General features: G+C 45.0%; 1 protein-coding gene across 22 annotated transcripts in view; it reads right to left on the reverse strand.

Moving 5' to 3' along the window:
* Window positions 1-16,491, reverse strand: part of LOC102526571 (partitioning defective 3 homolog) — a 530,455-nt gene that overhangs the window by 197,360 nt on the left and 316,604 nt on the right. For 16 of the 22 annotated variants that reach the window (XM_072955252.1, XM_072955254.1, XM_072955248.1 and 13 more), the window contains 4 exons: window positions 12,325-12,514; window positions 8,026-8,177; window positions 6,916-6,960; window positions 1,409-1,636 (listed from right to left, as the gene is read on the reverse strand). In XM_072955252.1, coding sequence (XP_072811353.1) covers window positions 1,409-1,636; window positions 6,916-6,960; window positions 8,026-8,177; window positions 12,325-12,514 — 615 coding nt within the window. The remainder of the gene's footprint in view (window positions 1-1,408; window positions 1,637-6,915; window positions 6,961-8,025; window positions 8,178-12,324; window positions 12,515-16,491) is intronic. The other 6 variants (XM_072955263.1, XM_072955246.1, XM_072955243.1 and 3 more) reach the window with 2 other exon arrangements.

Consider the following 16,491-nt stretch of genomic DNA (forward strand, 5'->3'; position numbering starts at 1 on the left):
AGACCAGGCTTGGCAGCAAAAATAGGAAATATGTTCTTCATCTGGCAAGAATCGACTGCATATATTTGAAATCACAGGCTGGAGGGAGTGAAAACCTGTCCAGATTTAGACAGAGAATGAGGAGGGGACGGGGGAGGGTGGAGCCGCCCTCTCCCAGGTTGGGCTTTGCCTGTTTCACTATGGCAGGAATGCTCATCCTGCCAAGAGCACGCCGTGCGCCAGGCCGAGATGACACAGCCTGCTGTGAGTCTCCTGCGAATGTGGCTTTCACTTAAAACCCTCCTTCCGCCCCACAATCTTTCTTAGGGATGTGTGTCCCCCCAAAGTTAAACCCAAAGTCGACCATGACTCACTGGAACGCTCTCTGCTTTAACTCTGGGCGGTGGCCCCAGCTTCAGGGCCGACAGCTGGAAGGGCATAGTCACTCGGAAGTCAAACGACTGAAACATGAATTAGCATTAAGGAGCAGTATGAGCTAGTCCGTGATCTTCACCATCAGGACTCAAGTTCTCTCCCTTCTAAGCAGATACACTGTGGAGTTTCTTCCTTAGATTTAAATCAAATGGCTACTCTCACACCATGAAAGCTTAACTGTAACGACAACTCCCCGAAGCGGACGTTTGTACGTTCTTATAAACGTCGCTTTCCTCTCAGCAGACTACGGAGAACACACTGCTTCTTCACTGCAACCTCTGACTTTCGATAATTTTGGCTTAAAATATTTTGCAATTTGGAAACACACACAGACACAAACATCTTGCTAGCTCAGTTCAGGGAAAGCAAAAGTAATTCACAGAAACAAAACAAATGTATGTTTTCAAAATCACAGATGACAACACGTGTTCGCTTGAGATCCAGTATTACAGACACTGCACAGCAGTGGCTTTCAGACATTCTGCTTCTCAGGATGCTTGACACTCCTAAAATTTATTCAAGACTCAAAAGAAAATTTCTATGTGGATTATATCTAACAATATATACTGCATTAAAACTGAGTTTAAAAATATGAATTATTTTGTAAAAAATAACAAATTTCATAGTGACAGAAAACATACTTTACCAAAAAAAAAGTCTTGTATTTTCCAAAAACAATTCATGAGGATAATGGCCCTGTGTTAAATTTTAGCAAATCTCTTTACCATCGAGCTGGGAAGGTTCTATCTGCTCTGCATTCAGTCCACTGCGGAATCACGGGACAGATCGCCTCTAGAAAACCCAACCGTACACTTGGAAGAGAGTAAAAGTGAAAAAGGTAAATACCATTGTCTTCTTAATGAAGATGGTTTCGACCTCAGAGATCCCTCTGCAGGGCACCGGGAACCCACAGGGTTCCCCGGAGCACACCTGAAGAGCCGCTGCTCTGCAGAGCTGCACGCAGTGGCCGTTCTTTCGGACACCGGGCACTTACACGTCTCCATGCCTTCGTCATCGTCGTCCACAGCAGGTTTGTCGTAGGACTTGTCGATGGCAGCTCGGAAGCTCTCGTTGCACCCCCTTCCTCGGATGATCCTCGGCCGTGGGCGGTGGAAAGGGATGTCCCCGTTCAGAGTCACCTCGGCGACCGCCGTCTGCAGACTCTCTAAAGAGCTCGACTTCTTCAGACCCAGGGACGGCCCCACGTCTCGGCTGGGGGAGCCTTGGAGGTGTGCAAAGACAGAGTGTCGTTAGAGTCAGTGGTGAAGATGATGTGTCCAAGAAGCCACGCGCTGTGAGAAACGCCACGGACATAAACCAACTGTCTGCTCAGTGTCCACTTCTGGACTGTGGATGGCAAGCATACAAAGGGAAGGGACAGCCTCTCATTTTAATTTTCCCCAAATGTTCATTAAATGTGGTCTATCTTCTCTATAGGAAGAAATCTATTAGCATCCATTTATGGGTCAATAGGTGAAATCTTTGTCAAATCATTTTCTCCGAGTTGTGTCAATAATCTGAAAGACCCAGAATAACCCAGAGGCTAGTCTAAAGAGCAGAGAGGAAGAAAGGCTGAGGGAACCGACCAGGGGAAGATTGGCTAAAACCGTTTTTTGACAGTTTAAAGTTACTGACAACAGAAGGTAAACTTTGATCTCAACAAGCTTCATTGGGTATCTTCCTCACTATGCTGGGGTTCACCCAACTCAGCAAGTGAGAAAAGCACAAGAAACCACCTGTCCCCAACAAAATCAGGGCACCCTGGCGCCAGCTGGAACCTAATTCTGGAAAACGGGCGTGTTCTCTAGGAAGAGCAACACAAGATGTGACTAGGAAGACACCGGGTGAGTAGCTTGTATCTGAATCACGACCCACGCACCAGAAACTAACAGGACACTGTAAATCAACGGTACTGCAATTAAAAAAAAAGAAAAGAAAAAGAAAGAAAAACAGAAACTATGTAGGGACTGTCTCCAGGGAGAAGCACAGGAGGACAGAGGAGAGTTGGACGAGGATTAGACCCCGAGGCCTGTGAACGTCTGCTTGAGAAACAGGGGAGGAGTAGGAGGAGGACCAGCAGGGACCGTAAAGACTGCAGCAGGGTGGACGGCAGGGGACCTCCGGGGGATCAGAGCCGGGGCTCGGCTCCTGGAGGACCTGACCGCACCAGGCTTCAGGGCGCAATTGAAATGGATTTCTTTTTTTTCTTGTTTTAATTTTAAATTCCAATTTATTCATCGGTAGTCCACAGAGATTAATCTCATGTAAATTAAGATATGATACTCTCAAGCAGATTTTGTTTTGGTGATATGCAAATTAAAGATTTACATGTAGAATGATATATATTATATTTTAAAATATTATACCGGACTTTAAAATGACTCTTTTTTAAACTGAAGTACCGTCAGTTACAATGTGTTCATTTCTAGTGTGCAGCACAGCGTCCCAGTCATGCATATACATACATAGAATCGTTTTCATATTCTTTTTCATTAAAGGTTACTACGAGATACTGAACATAGTTCCCTGTGCTCTACAGAAGAAATTTAAAATGGATTTCTTTAACCAGGTGAGACAGCCACGTCCCTCACTGCTGACCTCGCACTCACAGGTAGATGAATTTGGCGTCGGGATGAGTGAAAAACCAGCACCCACCAGCTGGGCAACCCAGGCTACAGAACGACTTCTCTACTTAGACTGTTAAAGTGGCAGGTGCAAAAAAAGGAAGGGCAGGTGAGGCTGGGCAGGTCTTCTCTACGTGGGGCCGTCAGCCCATATGCTGACCAATAATTAAGGAGCAGCCTGGTACGTCACCGCCTAGAAGACAGATACTTATGACGTGGGCTTCCACGGCTCAGAGTGTAAAACAGAATGAAAATTCAACTGAGAGGGTCAAAACAGGAACCATCTTTTTTAAGATTCATTTACATGACATCTTTCAGCTTATCTTTAAAATGGGGCAGCAGTTTTAAGTCAGAGTAAATATGTTAAAAATGTAGCATGGGCAGAAAGGCATCCAGGTGGTTCTAATGAAGAACTAATATTCCATAAATTACTCTGCTTGGGAGAAAAAGATGATTTATTTAATGCTGGTTTGTATATAATCGATTATTTATTTTATGACAAAAAGTCACACGCAATATTTCTCTCCAGATCAATCTTACGTTTCTCCCTTGATAGCACTACGATTTTTGACAAGGTCATGTTTTAAATACCCACAAAAGCCATGTCACTGGAAGGAAAATGAGTTTTTGTTTCAAAGAACTAAATAAAAAGTGAGAAATCACAGCGAATGGGGGAAGCTGAGTCTGGGCAGAGGCATTTACGTTCACGTTTTCTAGAATTAGCACTGGGAAGACCTTTTTCTGAATAAACTGTGCCTCTCAATTTTCATAGCTCACCAGCTCCATCTGGGTTCTAGAAACACTCTTAAGGCAGATATCTGGTGCTTTCTTGGGTTCATCAAGGACGCGTGTGTATTATCTGTGTATGCACGCATGTGTGTGTCTGTATTTATGTATGTGTCTCCAATAAAGATCTGATGCTGCTAGGAAAGACGATCATAAATGCATTATTTACACATGCAGTTAGCTGAGATCTGACTTAATGTACTCGGAGCACTAAAAACTTCCATCACGAATTCCAGAAATGGCATGAGTATTTATTGCAATGAATGTGTATGTCCATATACATGTGTATAAATATGGATATATGTGTATAGCAGTGCATGTGTGTACTTATTAAAACACAGAAACCCACGCAAATCTGGGGACAAAAATGATGAAAGTGTAACTAAATAAGCAGTAGCTATTTTGTGAATGTAGCTGAGAGCTCACCCATCTACTCTTTTCTCTAAATTCGTAACTCTGTACTATAACATTCTGGCAAAACATGGGAAACAATAGATGCTGGGCGCTGGGCATGCTGGAGGTCAATGAAATACAGTCCATACTGACGCATGGCTGAAATATTCCTAACATCCATAACTTGTGAATCTGTAACAGAGATCAGCAAACTATGGGCCAAATCTGGACGACTTTACTGGAACATAGCCACGTCCACCTGTTTACATGTTCACCAGGGCTGCCTTCACATGACACCAGAATGAAGTAATTGCTCCAGACACTGTCTGCTCTGCGAGACCCACAGCATTCACTACCTGGTCCCATACAGAGCTTGCTGCCTCTCACTCTAACAGGGATCACCTACATGTAAATAACCTATTTGTCAAAGAAATGGAACAAAGATTTTGTGAAGTAATATATTGTGAGGATTCCTGAATGAGGGTTACTGAGATTCCTAACATTATAAACTTTATCATTTACCAGTTACAAAAATTGAAAATGTCTTTCACTATACAAAGTACAGGCAAAAGATTAGTTTTAGTTACACACACACACACACAAATCAATGTCTTTTAATTCTAAAATAATATTTTGAGGCTCTATATACAACCTTTCAGGTCATTAGGATACTTTGTGTATTTTTTATACTCAAGGATTAACCTGGTTAGAAACCCCATTCTCTCGTTCCTGTCCTCTCTTCTGGTAGGAAGTAAATTTACCCCCAAAATCCCTAAATCCAGGAATAAAGGCAGAAATCGTAATCATACCATTTTCCTTAGGTCTATTTTTCTTCTACCCAGTAATACTTCTCTCATCGAAAAAAAGCAGAGGAAGTCTTTTGCAAGGGCAAACGGAAATGGAATTGAGTTTTCATTTTGAAAGGCTTATGGCTGGACAGACGATCTGCACTCAGAGGCCACTGCGACGAGACCAAAAGCCTTCGGCCTACACTGTAAAACCATGACAATCTTAACAATTCAAGTGAAGTGAAGAAAGAAAAATAACCGACAGTGTGTTCAGTGTCCAACCCTGGAGGGTGAGAAGGGTGGAGTTTGACATTTTATTCACTGCAGATTTAAAACCAATAGACCCAAAAGTACTTTGACGTCCATGTAATAATTTTTGTCCCGAGTCCTTCTAGTTTAATTGGGGAGGACAGATTGCACCTAGTACCCCAAATGGTGTTTCTATCTAGGATCTAACACTTTAAAAAAACCATAAAAACACATGACTCAATTAGATTATAAAATCTACCTCGTCACCAGGAAAGTTACTTCATGTCTTCAGTTGAAATCTGGGCATCATTATTATTTTTTTAAATCCCAATAAATTGTTCTTTTCCTGTTAGTAATAGTGAGTGGGTTAAATTAAATACTTTCCTTACTTTACCTAATTGGCACAGTATATAAAGTCATGTTCTTTGACCTGAGCAGCTCAGCTTGGTTTTTATGAACATCAACTTGGATTGGGGTTACTTCTTTAAAAGTACTGAAGACTATTAGCTCTAAAAACTAACGACTAATTTGCATATGTGAACTATCAAATGGCATTTTTCTTTAGCTCTCTTAACAGAATTTCAATGAATTTTCTGTTTGATAAAAGAAATAGCTTCTTAATGAGCGCTGGGTCTATTGTTAATGGCACTGCACTATAGTTAATCCAGTGATTTATTGGATGTAATTTTTATAATCTGTCTTTACAGAATGGGAAAACTCCAACCATGCCCACAGCCATCTGTACATATGCATGTGGGATACACATTTTGCAAGAAGCCTAAAACTAATTCCTACTGCAGGTTACGAAGGTGAATTGATGCTCATTAGTGCTAAGTGGGGCAACTGCACCACATCAGATCTAGAGTAACTACAACACGCCTTCAGACTTACAACAATAAATCACACGTGCTCAACTATACAAAGCACATTAACTTTCGTCACACATACTTTCGTCTGATTATTTTCATAAAATAACAGAGTAAGAAAAATCTACTATAATGTAAAACCCAGGTCAACATAATTCATTATTTCCATGGAATTTTTCAGGCAGCATTTTAGAAGCCAGCCCTAAGTAGTTCAGAAACAAAACACAACAAAACACCAAAAACCTTTAAAGTCACAAAGTTAAGATAAGGATGTGCTGTAGATAGAACTGAATGTCAGGTGACCAGGAACTAACGCTTCATCTGAAAGAGAGCTAAGGTGTTCTGAGTGACCAGTAACAGCAACGCTGGACTCTGTCCTTCAGGGGAAATACCTATCTTTGTGCTGTTGTCCTTCAAATCAAATCACCACCCTGAGAATCATTTCTTGGGTGTTAACCTAGGCACGGGGTAGAGGACTTCAAAAAAAAAAGTCTCCCATAAGAAACCACGTGTTGGGTAATTTGATCAGTTTTACGTGTGACAAAACAGCCCCCCACAAACATAATTAAGAAACTCTAGGTGCTCTAGCATCTTGGAAGCACTAAAGCACATTTCCATTTAGTATGTATCAGGCTGATAAATTTCTCCTCACCAAAAATTTTCCTCGGCTTGTGCGATTTGATTTCCGACCACGGGAACGTCGGAGCAAGCCGGAATGGTTATGTTTACGTGAGTATGACTGGCAGCTCCTTGGACCACGGTTTCTACGGCAACAGTCTGGCTGCCCGTTCTTACCTGCTTTCTGGTCACCCGCTGTACTGAGTTTAGTCTCGTCAGCTACTGTTAAAAGGTAAATGTAGACCGGTTAGCTCAGTTAGCCCCGCGGCCGGACATGCTTCAACCACCCCCCCGGTCTTCTCAGTTAGGGGATAATTCTTAGGTAACATTTCATGCAAATAATACGGGACATCAAGCCAACATTCAGAATCAAAGTGGGGGAAGGAGCCGTGTCTCCATGCAACGCCGGTCATCCCACCTCACGGACCCGTGTGTTATTGGTGTGTTAGCACATTGTCACCAGCCGGGCAAGGCATCGCCAAGCTCTTCTTTGATGCACGTGATAAATTAATGCTTTTAGTCTTCAAGTACAAACAGCCACCAGAGAACAGCGTAAACACGTTGCGGTTGATTAACAAGGGTTCCTAATCATTCAATCGGTTTACAGGTCTATTGGATTAATTAATTGACTTTTTCCTTTGTTTCGGGTTTTGGTGGATTTGGATTTTAAAAAAGACACTACCTGATTGGTGTTAAATTGAACAGCTAGGGTTATTTCCCTCTCATTTGGCTTCCAAATACTTCCTACAATAAATATTCTCTCAAATTATTCCTCCAATTAAATGCCTTAATTATCAACACATAAGCACTTCTATCAAATAAACCTCAAAGACCAGCGGTGGAAGGAAGCTGTCGTGAAGGAACCAAACTCCAGACATGGATTGAGATAATGGTTTCTCTCCAAACTTTTTCTTCTGGTTCGAGACCCCCCCCACCACCAGCCACGTCAGAGGGCAAGGACGTTGCTTTTCAGCAGCCAAAGTGTTAAAACACGTCATTCTTTTCGGAACGTAGATACATGAGTGTATCATGATACACACACGTGTTTGTTTCCTTTCTCATCAGAAAACATATATATTAACATATTGTGCACTATGTAAACATGCCACTTAAGAGAAATATAGTTTATCTCGACCTCAGAGAAAAACTCATTTTTGCCAAATTGCCTCATTTCACAGTTATTTTCTCTACCGCTCAAAGTAAACAGCCATGTGTTTGGGACCATCAGTTTTAATCTGAGAGCGTCTAAACCTTGTTTAGAGAGAGGTTCACGGAGATTGTACTCACTACCTAAATCCATGCTTTTTGATTTTCGCGTTTTAACGAAATCCAATTGACTGGCATCTGAAAATTGCTTTGTGCGTTTTTCTGACATACTCTGACGTCCAAATCCTTCCCGTTGAAAAGCCAGAACTGGGTCGACATCTGGACTCAAAGAGCTGGTGTGGAGAGAAAGACACAGAAACATTTACTGAAAACAGGGGACACGCAGTTCAGGTAAGTTCATATACACCTGTGTAGAGGGGTGTGTGTGTTCTCCAGAAATACTTTAACTAATACCAGTATAGTCCATTAAAAAAGATGGTGGCTGAGTAGGAGGTGATGGGAAAATATGACATTAATTCACATTCAGAGCAGTTCTTTCTCCACGTGACACAGAATGAATATTTGAGGAAACCTGTCATATCGTAATACAAATGGAGGTGCTGGGGACTGAACCCAGAACCCTGTGCGTGCTGAGCACGCGCTCCACCCTGAGCTACACTCACCCCTGCCCATGAAGTGACTGCATGAACTGCAGTTGAACACAAGTTTTAAAAAGGTTATGTCCTGGTCTTCTTATATATCCTTTATCTTGCGTTGCAAAACAAAACCCTGGCATGCAGTTCCACGAGGGTGAATGTTCTCTCTGCAATACTTAATCAGTTGAGAAGAAATCAACACAACAAATTGTGATTAAAACTTAATCTGATTAAGGCATTATGCTGGGTACCAGAGCCAAAATCATAAATAATGTTCCCTACACGTTCCTTTAAAAAACACCAAGCCAGGAGTGCAACGCAGATACTGCCTCACGTAGATGGGAGAATGGGGTGCTGAGGGGAGCCTGGGAAAGCACGACTCAGACTAGATGGAGAGTGGTCCACACGGCCCCCGGGGCTTTTCAAGAGGAGGCGGCGGGGACGACAGGGCATCACCCATCTGTAAAATCCTGTGAGCACTTTCAAAGGCATGGCCAGGTGTTCTGGGCACAGGCCACACAACAGAACTGTCTTCTCTCTTGGGCACGCTGAGTGAACAAAGAGCTTCCTCCCGCAGTGCCCAGCCACGTCCCCAACGTGGCCTGGGGGGACCGTCCCTCACAGCCACTGGACAGACGGGGCGGGATGCTCTCTGCGGTGTGAGCGGAGCCGCGACGGCCTCCTGACGCTGCTGCAGGGGCCAGCTCCTCGCGCCCTGCCCTGGCCCTCGGAGACGAGCACACACACCGGTGAAACACCGGTGGCTCTGGTTTGGACAGACGCTAGAAATGTAGCTGCAATTTACTGTGTGTGAAATGCCTTCGAGAAGAGCTAAACCCAAGATCGAGACGAGAAAGACCAAGGAGGTGCTTCGCTGTCAGTGGACGGGGCCTGCGCTGCTTCGCTGGCTCCCCCACCTGCCAGGGCCGCTGAGAAGACGCAACGCCCAGAGGGGAAAGCCCCTGCTAAACGGCAAACCTACACGCCGGAAACGTCATTCTCACCCAGCAAAGACCCAGCTCAGCTCATCGGGGTCACATGACTTAGGACAACAGAAACACGGTCCCGAGAAACCAACCCCCAACCACAACCTTAAGAAGCAATCGAACAATCCGCCTCCATCTTACCCACCATGCCCAGAGCAGGCCCCGAGGAGGAGACATGGCAGGTGTCCGGGACTCAGAGCCTAAGGACGCTGTCATCTCAGGGTCCCCCATGTTCAAGGGCAACACCTGAAAAGGAGGTCCTCTTGACCTGTGCCACCCCGGGCGCCTCACTGGCCTCACCACGCTCTGGCCCGGGTACCAAGAAAAGAGAAGCCCAGAGGCACGGGGGGTTCAGCCCAGAGCAAAGACACATATTTTTTTAAACTTTTTTTTTGGGTGGGGGATAGAATCAGTTTTATTTATTATTTATGGAGATGCCGGGGACTGAGCCCAGGACCTCGTGCATCCTAAGCATGCGCTCTCCCCCTGCGCCACATCCTCCCCTCCAAAACAATTTTTTGTATAAAACATAACGATTTGTCGTAATAAATGAACTCTTTTCATTTGTAATTTGTCATATTTCTCCTGTAAAACTCTGGATACACTGGATGTTCCAGGAAGAAGCAGGGTCGTGTTCACCCTGAAGCCTTAGGGGCCCCTTCACATACGACTCTGCTCGGACCCAACGTACATGTCTAGCGTGCAATTTGCATATAAACACATGCGGCTTCTGCATGTGTCTTACATGTGCACGTGCTTGCACAGTACACTTACCCAGTGGTGTCCACGTACACCACGTTTACGACACTATGCATGTAATTTCCAGAGCACGTACACCCAATTCCAAAAATGCAGTCCTCGAAGTGAAAAATTAAAACCCCTACGGAGAGGACTACGACCCAGCTTTGCCAACAGCAACTCTAAACAACGTATTTTCTCTAAGAGTAATTCTTTCAGACACGGAAAGTGGCCCTGTTCCACCATTCTGTACACGCCCTGCAGCCCTTTCCTGCATGACATGGAATACACTAAAACCTCAACTCCAAACAGGCATCACGTTTGTGGACAGAGTCATGCATTCTTAATAGAAATCATTTGCAAAAGGTTTTCCAAAGACATACAAATTGTTGTTGCTAATGAAAACCACATACTGGCATATTTTTTAAACTAATTTTACATTCTCCGAAATTACACTGTCACTGAGATTAGAATCTGCTGTTTTACCTTTTTCACCTTAAAAACACTGTTAGGTCCAATTAATGGGTTGAAAAAAGTACATCCTATCACTTAGCAAATGGCAAGTTGAGCCGTGAGACACGATGGGGCCTTCCACAGTTGGGCAGCGAACTGCAAACATCCACAATTTAAAATGTCAAATGAATTTGTGAGCTAATAAGAGTCTGGAAATAACTAAACATTCTTAAACCATAGCATAATTAATTCTTCCCTATCAATATACCCATTAAACTAATTTCAGACACAATAAACAGCGCCCTGGAACACTTAGCACGTTAGACCGCAGGGCTGACAGCTGACTCTTTAAGGACTGTAACCATGTCCTGACCCCCAGCGTTATTAAAATTCCAGTTATTAATCCCGCCTTATTGCCCTTTTGTTTTCGTAACATTTTCATCAAGGATTAGGGAGATATTGTCAGGCTGGAAAAGCTTACATTTTCTGCCGTGATTCAGAGCAGCTGCCACTCTTGTTTAGATAACCGTTCATTCATAGTCTTTTCCAGCCCCTGCACATTCCTCACGGCAAACTCATCCAAGTCCTCACCGTTTTATGAATCTCCTTAGGGAAATCAATGCCACACTCCTGCCCTGCGAGTTACTTGTTTACCTGCACCGACACAGCGCTATGTTCCTCGGGCCCCCACCAGATCTCTGCCTGCAATTCCTCGTCTCGGGGCAGATTCAGAGGCTTCTGCCCCCGGGATGAAGGCCGCGGCACCTACCCCTGACCCTGCTGGCCACTGCTCCCACTGTCGGAGAGGGGTCTGCCCAGCAGCGGTCAAGGCAGCGGCCTCAGGGGGCTCTGGGCGGCTCTGCGTCTTCCAGGGTAGCTCCCCCGCCTCGCTGAGCCACAAACTCACCCCAAGGTAAGCTATTATCATGCAGGCTTGAGAGCAGCTCAATGCGGCAACATTTCAGTATGCTTTTGCTGATGTGTTCATAAAAGACCCCAGAGAAAGGGCAACAAGAAAATCCTGGCGCAGCGCCGCCCGGGCGTGGCACTAACCACCGCGGCAGCCTCCAAGGCCGGCCCGGAGGAAGGCTGCCTTTCACTTACTGATGTGTATAATCACCGGCACGCAAAGAAGACACACGTCCACACTCACGTGCCACACGCTGGCTCAGCAACACCAAATGCTCTCTCCTGTTCTGAGAGACACACCAGGCTGCCCCGGACGTCACTGTGCAAGGAGTGAGCGCAAACCCTGCAGAGCCGACAGAGCGCTGGGAAGACAGCCAGCCAGGCCCCTCCTCCTCCAGGACCGAACAGCTCTTCTCTTGGCCAAAGTCACCCAACCGTCACACACACTCAGTCACCACAGGGAGTCGCACAGAATTTAACAGTAAAACAATTCACCAAATTAACACAGATCTAAAGTAGTTAAGAGCGAAACTTAACACCTGAGCAGGGTTTTTGGTTCGTGGGCATTTTCTTGTTGGTTTGGTTAAATTATGAACTAGAGCCCGAGAAAGGCTAAAACCACTGCACACGCTTCTGAGTGAGCACTGAGAGCATTAGATCGTGGAAACAGGACACAAGAAGAACACGATGGGCCATTCACACAGAAAATCAAGTGCGACCGTGACTAATGAGTGTCCCCCAGCCCTGGGTGCTCTTACCAGTCTGCGGAGTCACCGATGCCCGCCTGGGCCCATGGGCCAGGGTCTGTCGTCACGAATCCTACGTCATCGTGGGAGCTGGAGGAGGACTGGTCCGAGAGGTGTGGAGGCAGCACTGGCAACCTGTCATCCTCTATAATGACAGTGTCATCTTGGGGCATGTTCACTGTGGGGGACAGCTGGTACTTCCCTGCGCAGTGGGGAAAAAAGGAAGAGAAATTCTAGACATTCATCTAAGGGGCACGTGTATGAATGTAAATCTCTTCTGCATTAGAAAACGTCTAAACTTGCAGAATCTGCCCAGAACAGAATAGAATTCAGGAAAATGTATTTTCTATAAATGAACGTCAAGTGGAGACCGCCAGTCTGTTTCGTCTCCTGACACTCCAGCCATGGCGCTCTGGGTGTGGTATTCCATTCCTCTGGTTTAAGTTTCCTAAGGCTAGAGATGATCTCCAGAAAGACTTCCAGTGTGACAACGCCACAGAGACTCGGAGCTGTTAAAGCCCTCTGAAAAATTCTGCCAGGAAGTTTAGAGGGAAGCCCTGCAGAATTACAGCCGTCATCTACCCAGCCCCCCAGGGGCGCCTACCACACAGCAGGTCTGTAAGACAGACTCAACCTCTGCCCCTCGATAGCTCACACGCCAGGGCAGGACACAGACAGACAGACGGAGCAGCACTGGCTGGTGGGTGGGCGATGCATCAGAAATGCCCGGCTTTCTCCAGGGTAGTAAGTGCCTGGGAAGCTGGACGCAGAGCGTGCTGGGAACCTTCCCAAAAGTCAACGTCAGAGACGGGCTTTTAATGGTGACAGTGATCTTTTCTGCTAGAAGAAATGGTGACACTGATTCCAGACACGAGCAACATCAGCAAATGCACGATGGAGAAAAGCCCCCATGCATCCGGGCGACACTTTGGAGATGAGCAGGTGCGGGACCAGGGCCCCCAGGGAGACAGCAGCGGTGATCTTAACGAGAAGAGATTAGGATCTTGCCGCCCAGAGGTCTTCACGCCCAGACAGGGGGGCTTGTCCATCCTGATGTGCTCAATTAGGATGCAGTGTTCTTGGGAAGAGAAGACCCACGACTGTCTATATTGATCAGTTTTTTTCAGGAAAATGTGCTCAGATTCATGGATCGTAGGCGATTATATTTCTTGGGACAAAGTTATAATTCAAGGTCCTGGATCCTTAAAGGTAAAGCTGGTGTCCAAAGGATGCCATCCTCCCTCCACAAGATGCCTACAGTTCTTCTGGCTTCTTCCCCAGATCTGGTGCCATTGCTGCTCTGAGCAAGAACTCATGGACAAGGCTGTGATTCTCACAGTACCTGGTGACAGGCTGTACTCAGAAACGGGCATCACATAGCGAGGAGGATCCACAATCCCCCGTCACCTGACGTCACGGGGGACGGAAACCTCTCAGCTCAAGTCCTGCGTCCACGGCTGTTAAGTCAGCTATCCTGACTCCTATGCAAATAAAAAGGATGGCGGCTCGGGCCCCAAACCACCACTGTTTTAAACAGGGCACCCCTTTCCTTCACAACAAGTTACCTTTGAAAACAGCACAACAGTAGGGTGTAGACAGTTTACAAACATTTTCACATCTGTCTTAAGGTCTAATTTTGAAAGCAAACATTCATAAGAATGCGTAAACAATAATTTCTGTTTTACCACTATTTTGGAAAATCTGGGGTGGCATACATAGGATTTTTAAACATATATATTATTCTAGACACTTCCACAAAGGAGCAAAAATTAAGTTGATATGTGTCTTTTCAGGACAACCCTCAAAAGCAAACTGGCTAGAAATTTCAAATGCATTCACGAGTCACCATCAACCACTCTTAGAGAAGCAGTATTTGCTCACTGCACCCTCTACTCAGCACGGTAGCAAACACTACATTTTTTAAAAATTTGTATTTATTTTTTATTTTGGGGGGGAGGTAATTAGCTTTACTTACTTATTTTTAGAGGGGGTGCTGGGGATTGAACCCAGGACCCTGTGTGTGCTAAGCATGTGCTCTCCCATTTGAGCCACACCCTCCCCGCCTCAAACACTGTTTTGATTTGAAATGCATCCATTTCAGGGGGGAGGGTATAGCTCAGTGGTAGAGCGCGTGCTCAGCACGCACGAGGTCCTGGTTCAATCCCCAGTACCTCCAAAAATAAACAAATAAATAAACCTAATGACTTCCCCTCCCCCTGAAATGCATCCATTTTGACAAGCAGTGAAAACCAGCAACTTCCTATGAAAGCTCATGATAAAATTGTAAACCAGACTTCATTGTTTCCTTTTCCTGAATCCAAATGCCTCGTGTATGCCTCCTTGAGTTCTAGGATATTTGCACAGAAAGACAGTGATCCGTTGAGTAAAATATCATTCATCGCTGGCTGGACATGCTAGCACTCATACCCAGAGAAATATTTCCTTCTCAAGACACATTTTTTCCCCTCAAAGTGTACAGATGGTAACAAAGCCCGAGTTACCCGAGAGGCCACCACTGACGAGGCACACATCACAGCATTAAATGCCACGTCCTCACTCAGGCAAAACGTACTGGAAGAAACGATTACGGTGTATCACAGGGCACTCACTCCGCAACTCAAAACCTACCTCTCTCTTTAGCAATGTATTCTGAGAGACAGACTAGCAAGTAATATGGAAGAACACTGGCTAGCTTTTCATGTGACAATCCTTTTTTATGTTGTTCTGAGTAGAAATTCTGTTCTGTAAGTGATTCAAACTTTTATGCAACAATCAATGACAAGAAATTTCCCTGTGAACAGCGAGACAGCGATCCAGCTTCCCTCTCTCTCTCATGATTGTGGAGGCCAGGATTTCACAAGACTTGAGAATACATAGTTTCCGTCAGTTTTCCACTTCTTAAATACTTGCTGGGAATACTATTTTGCGATGTGGCTCTGGGAATACACTGAGGGTGATGAACTAAACTATGAGACTGCACACCCACCAAATGCCACCTACACAGTAACTCTCGCTTCGTCTGCTGGTTCTCACCACATCAAAAATGCAAAACCTTCCAAAGGTGACTTGAGAAGCCTTTGATCTGTTTTTCAATGAATCAACTTTCCTGTTTCCCCAACTAGTTAAGCAAGAAACTCAGACTGACATGGCATCGGAGTGAAACAATGAGATACAGAATGACTGTTTACTGAACATTTATTCATTGGTACATTTACATAGAAGGCAACACCATGCATGAACACCAGGAACGGACCGAATGAGGAAAAATTTGCCAGTGATTTGTCTCACAGTGAAAACAGCATTAATGTCCCATTTTCCTATGTTGAATTTCTAACGAGATCAAAGTCTTATGAACAGAATTATTTTTTAAACATACGACAAAAATGTATGAATATAGAAATTACTGAGATTAAATTCTAAGAAAGACACAACAGATTTCAGCTTTGCTTTAGACAGAAAAATTCTTCTGATAAAAAAGTTGAAAAAAAATGTGAAACTCCACGCTCCCAGACGCCAGCACGCGGAGCGTGTTAACGACGTGAACGTGCTGGTCGAGCTGGCTATGCCTGCTCCTGCCACTGCTGGTGTCGGTCGTGGGCAAGACAGCCCAGAAGCTTGTAAAATGTTCTTAAGGCTTTTAAAAGGAAGAAACCTTACAAGGCTCTCTACAGGTTTCTTTCTGATGAACGTCCAGGATTACTCCCTTAAAATCCATGAAAGCGGGAAGTCAGCCAGCACAGATGGCACTGGGAGAAAGCTCGCCTTGGGCTGCAGCGCTGGCTGACCCCCACCAAAAGCTAAGGGGACTGACCAGGTTCACGTAGCGTGGGACTCCTGACTCCGAAAAACGTGCATCGTAATCATGGCTCCAAAACACAGAAAGCTTGAGGCTTCAGCCCCATCACTTCCTTTCACTGGTCCATTAACCCCCCCTGAAGAGAGGTAAAGCGGCCTGGGTACCTGACCGCTAAGGCTGTTTCAAAGATAACTTCAATTTTAAATCACAGTGGTTACCAGAGTGGGACTGATCCTGCAGACTATCTAATGCCAGTTGGTTAAAAATGTGGATACTTAAAAACGGATGTTAATGAAGAATGAGTGTCACCAACACTCATGGTGTGATGCCAGTGTCCCCCAGAAAGAGCTGCTTTTACAAACAGCAAACAGCCATGAACAAAA

The sequence above is a fragment of the Vicugna pacos genome, chromosome 35 (genome assembly GCF_048564905.1).
Source record: "Vicugna pacos chromosome 35, VicPac4, whole genome shotgun sequence".
Taxonomy (NCBI): Eukaryota; Metazoa; Chordata; class Mammalia; order Artiodactyla; family Camelidae; genus Vicugna; species Vicugna pacos.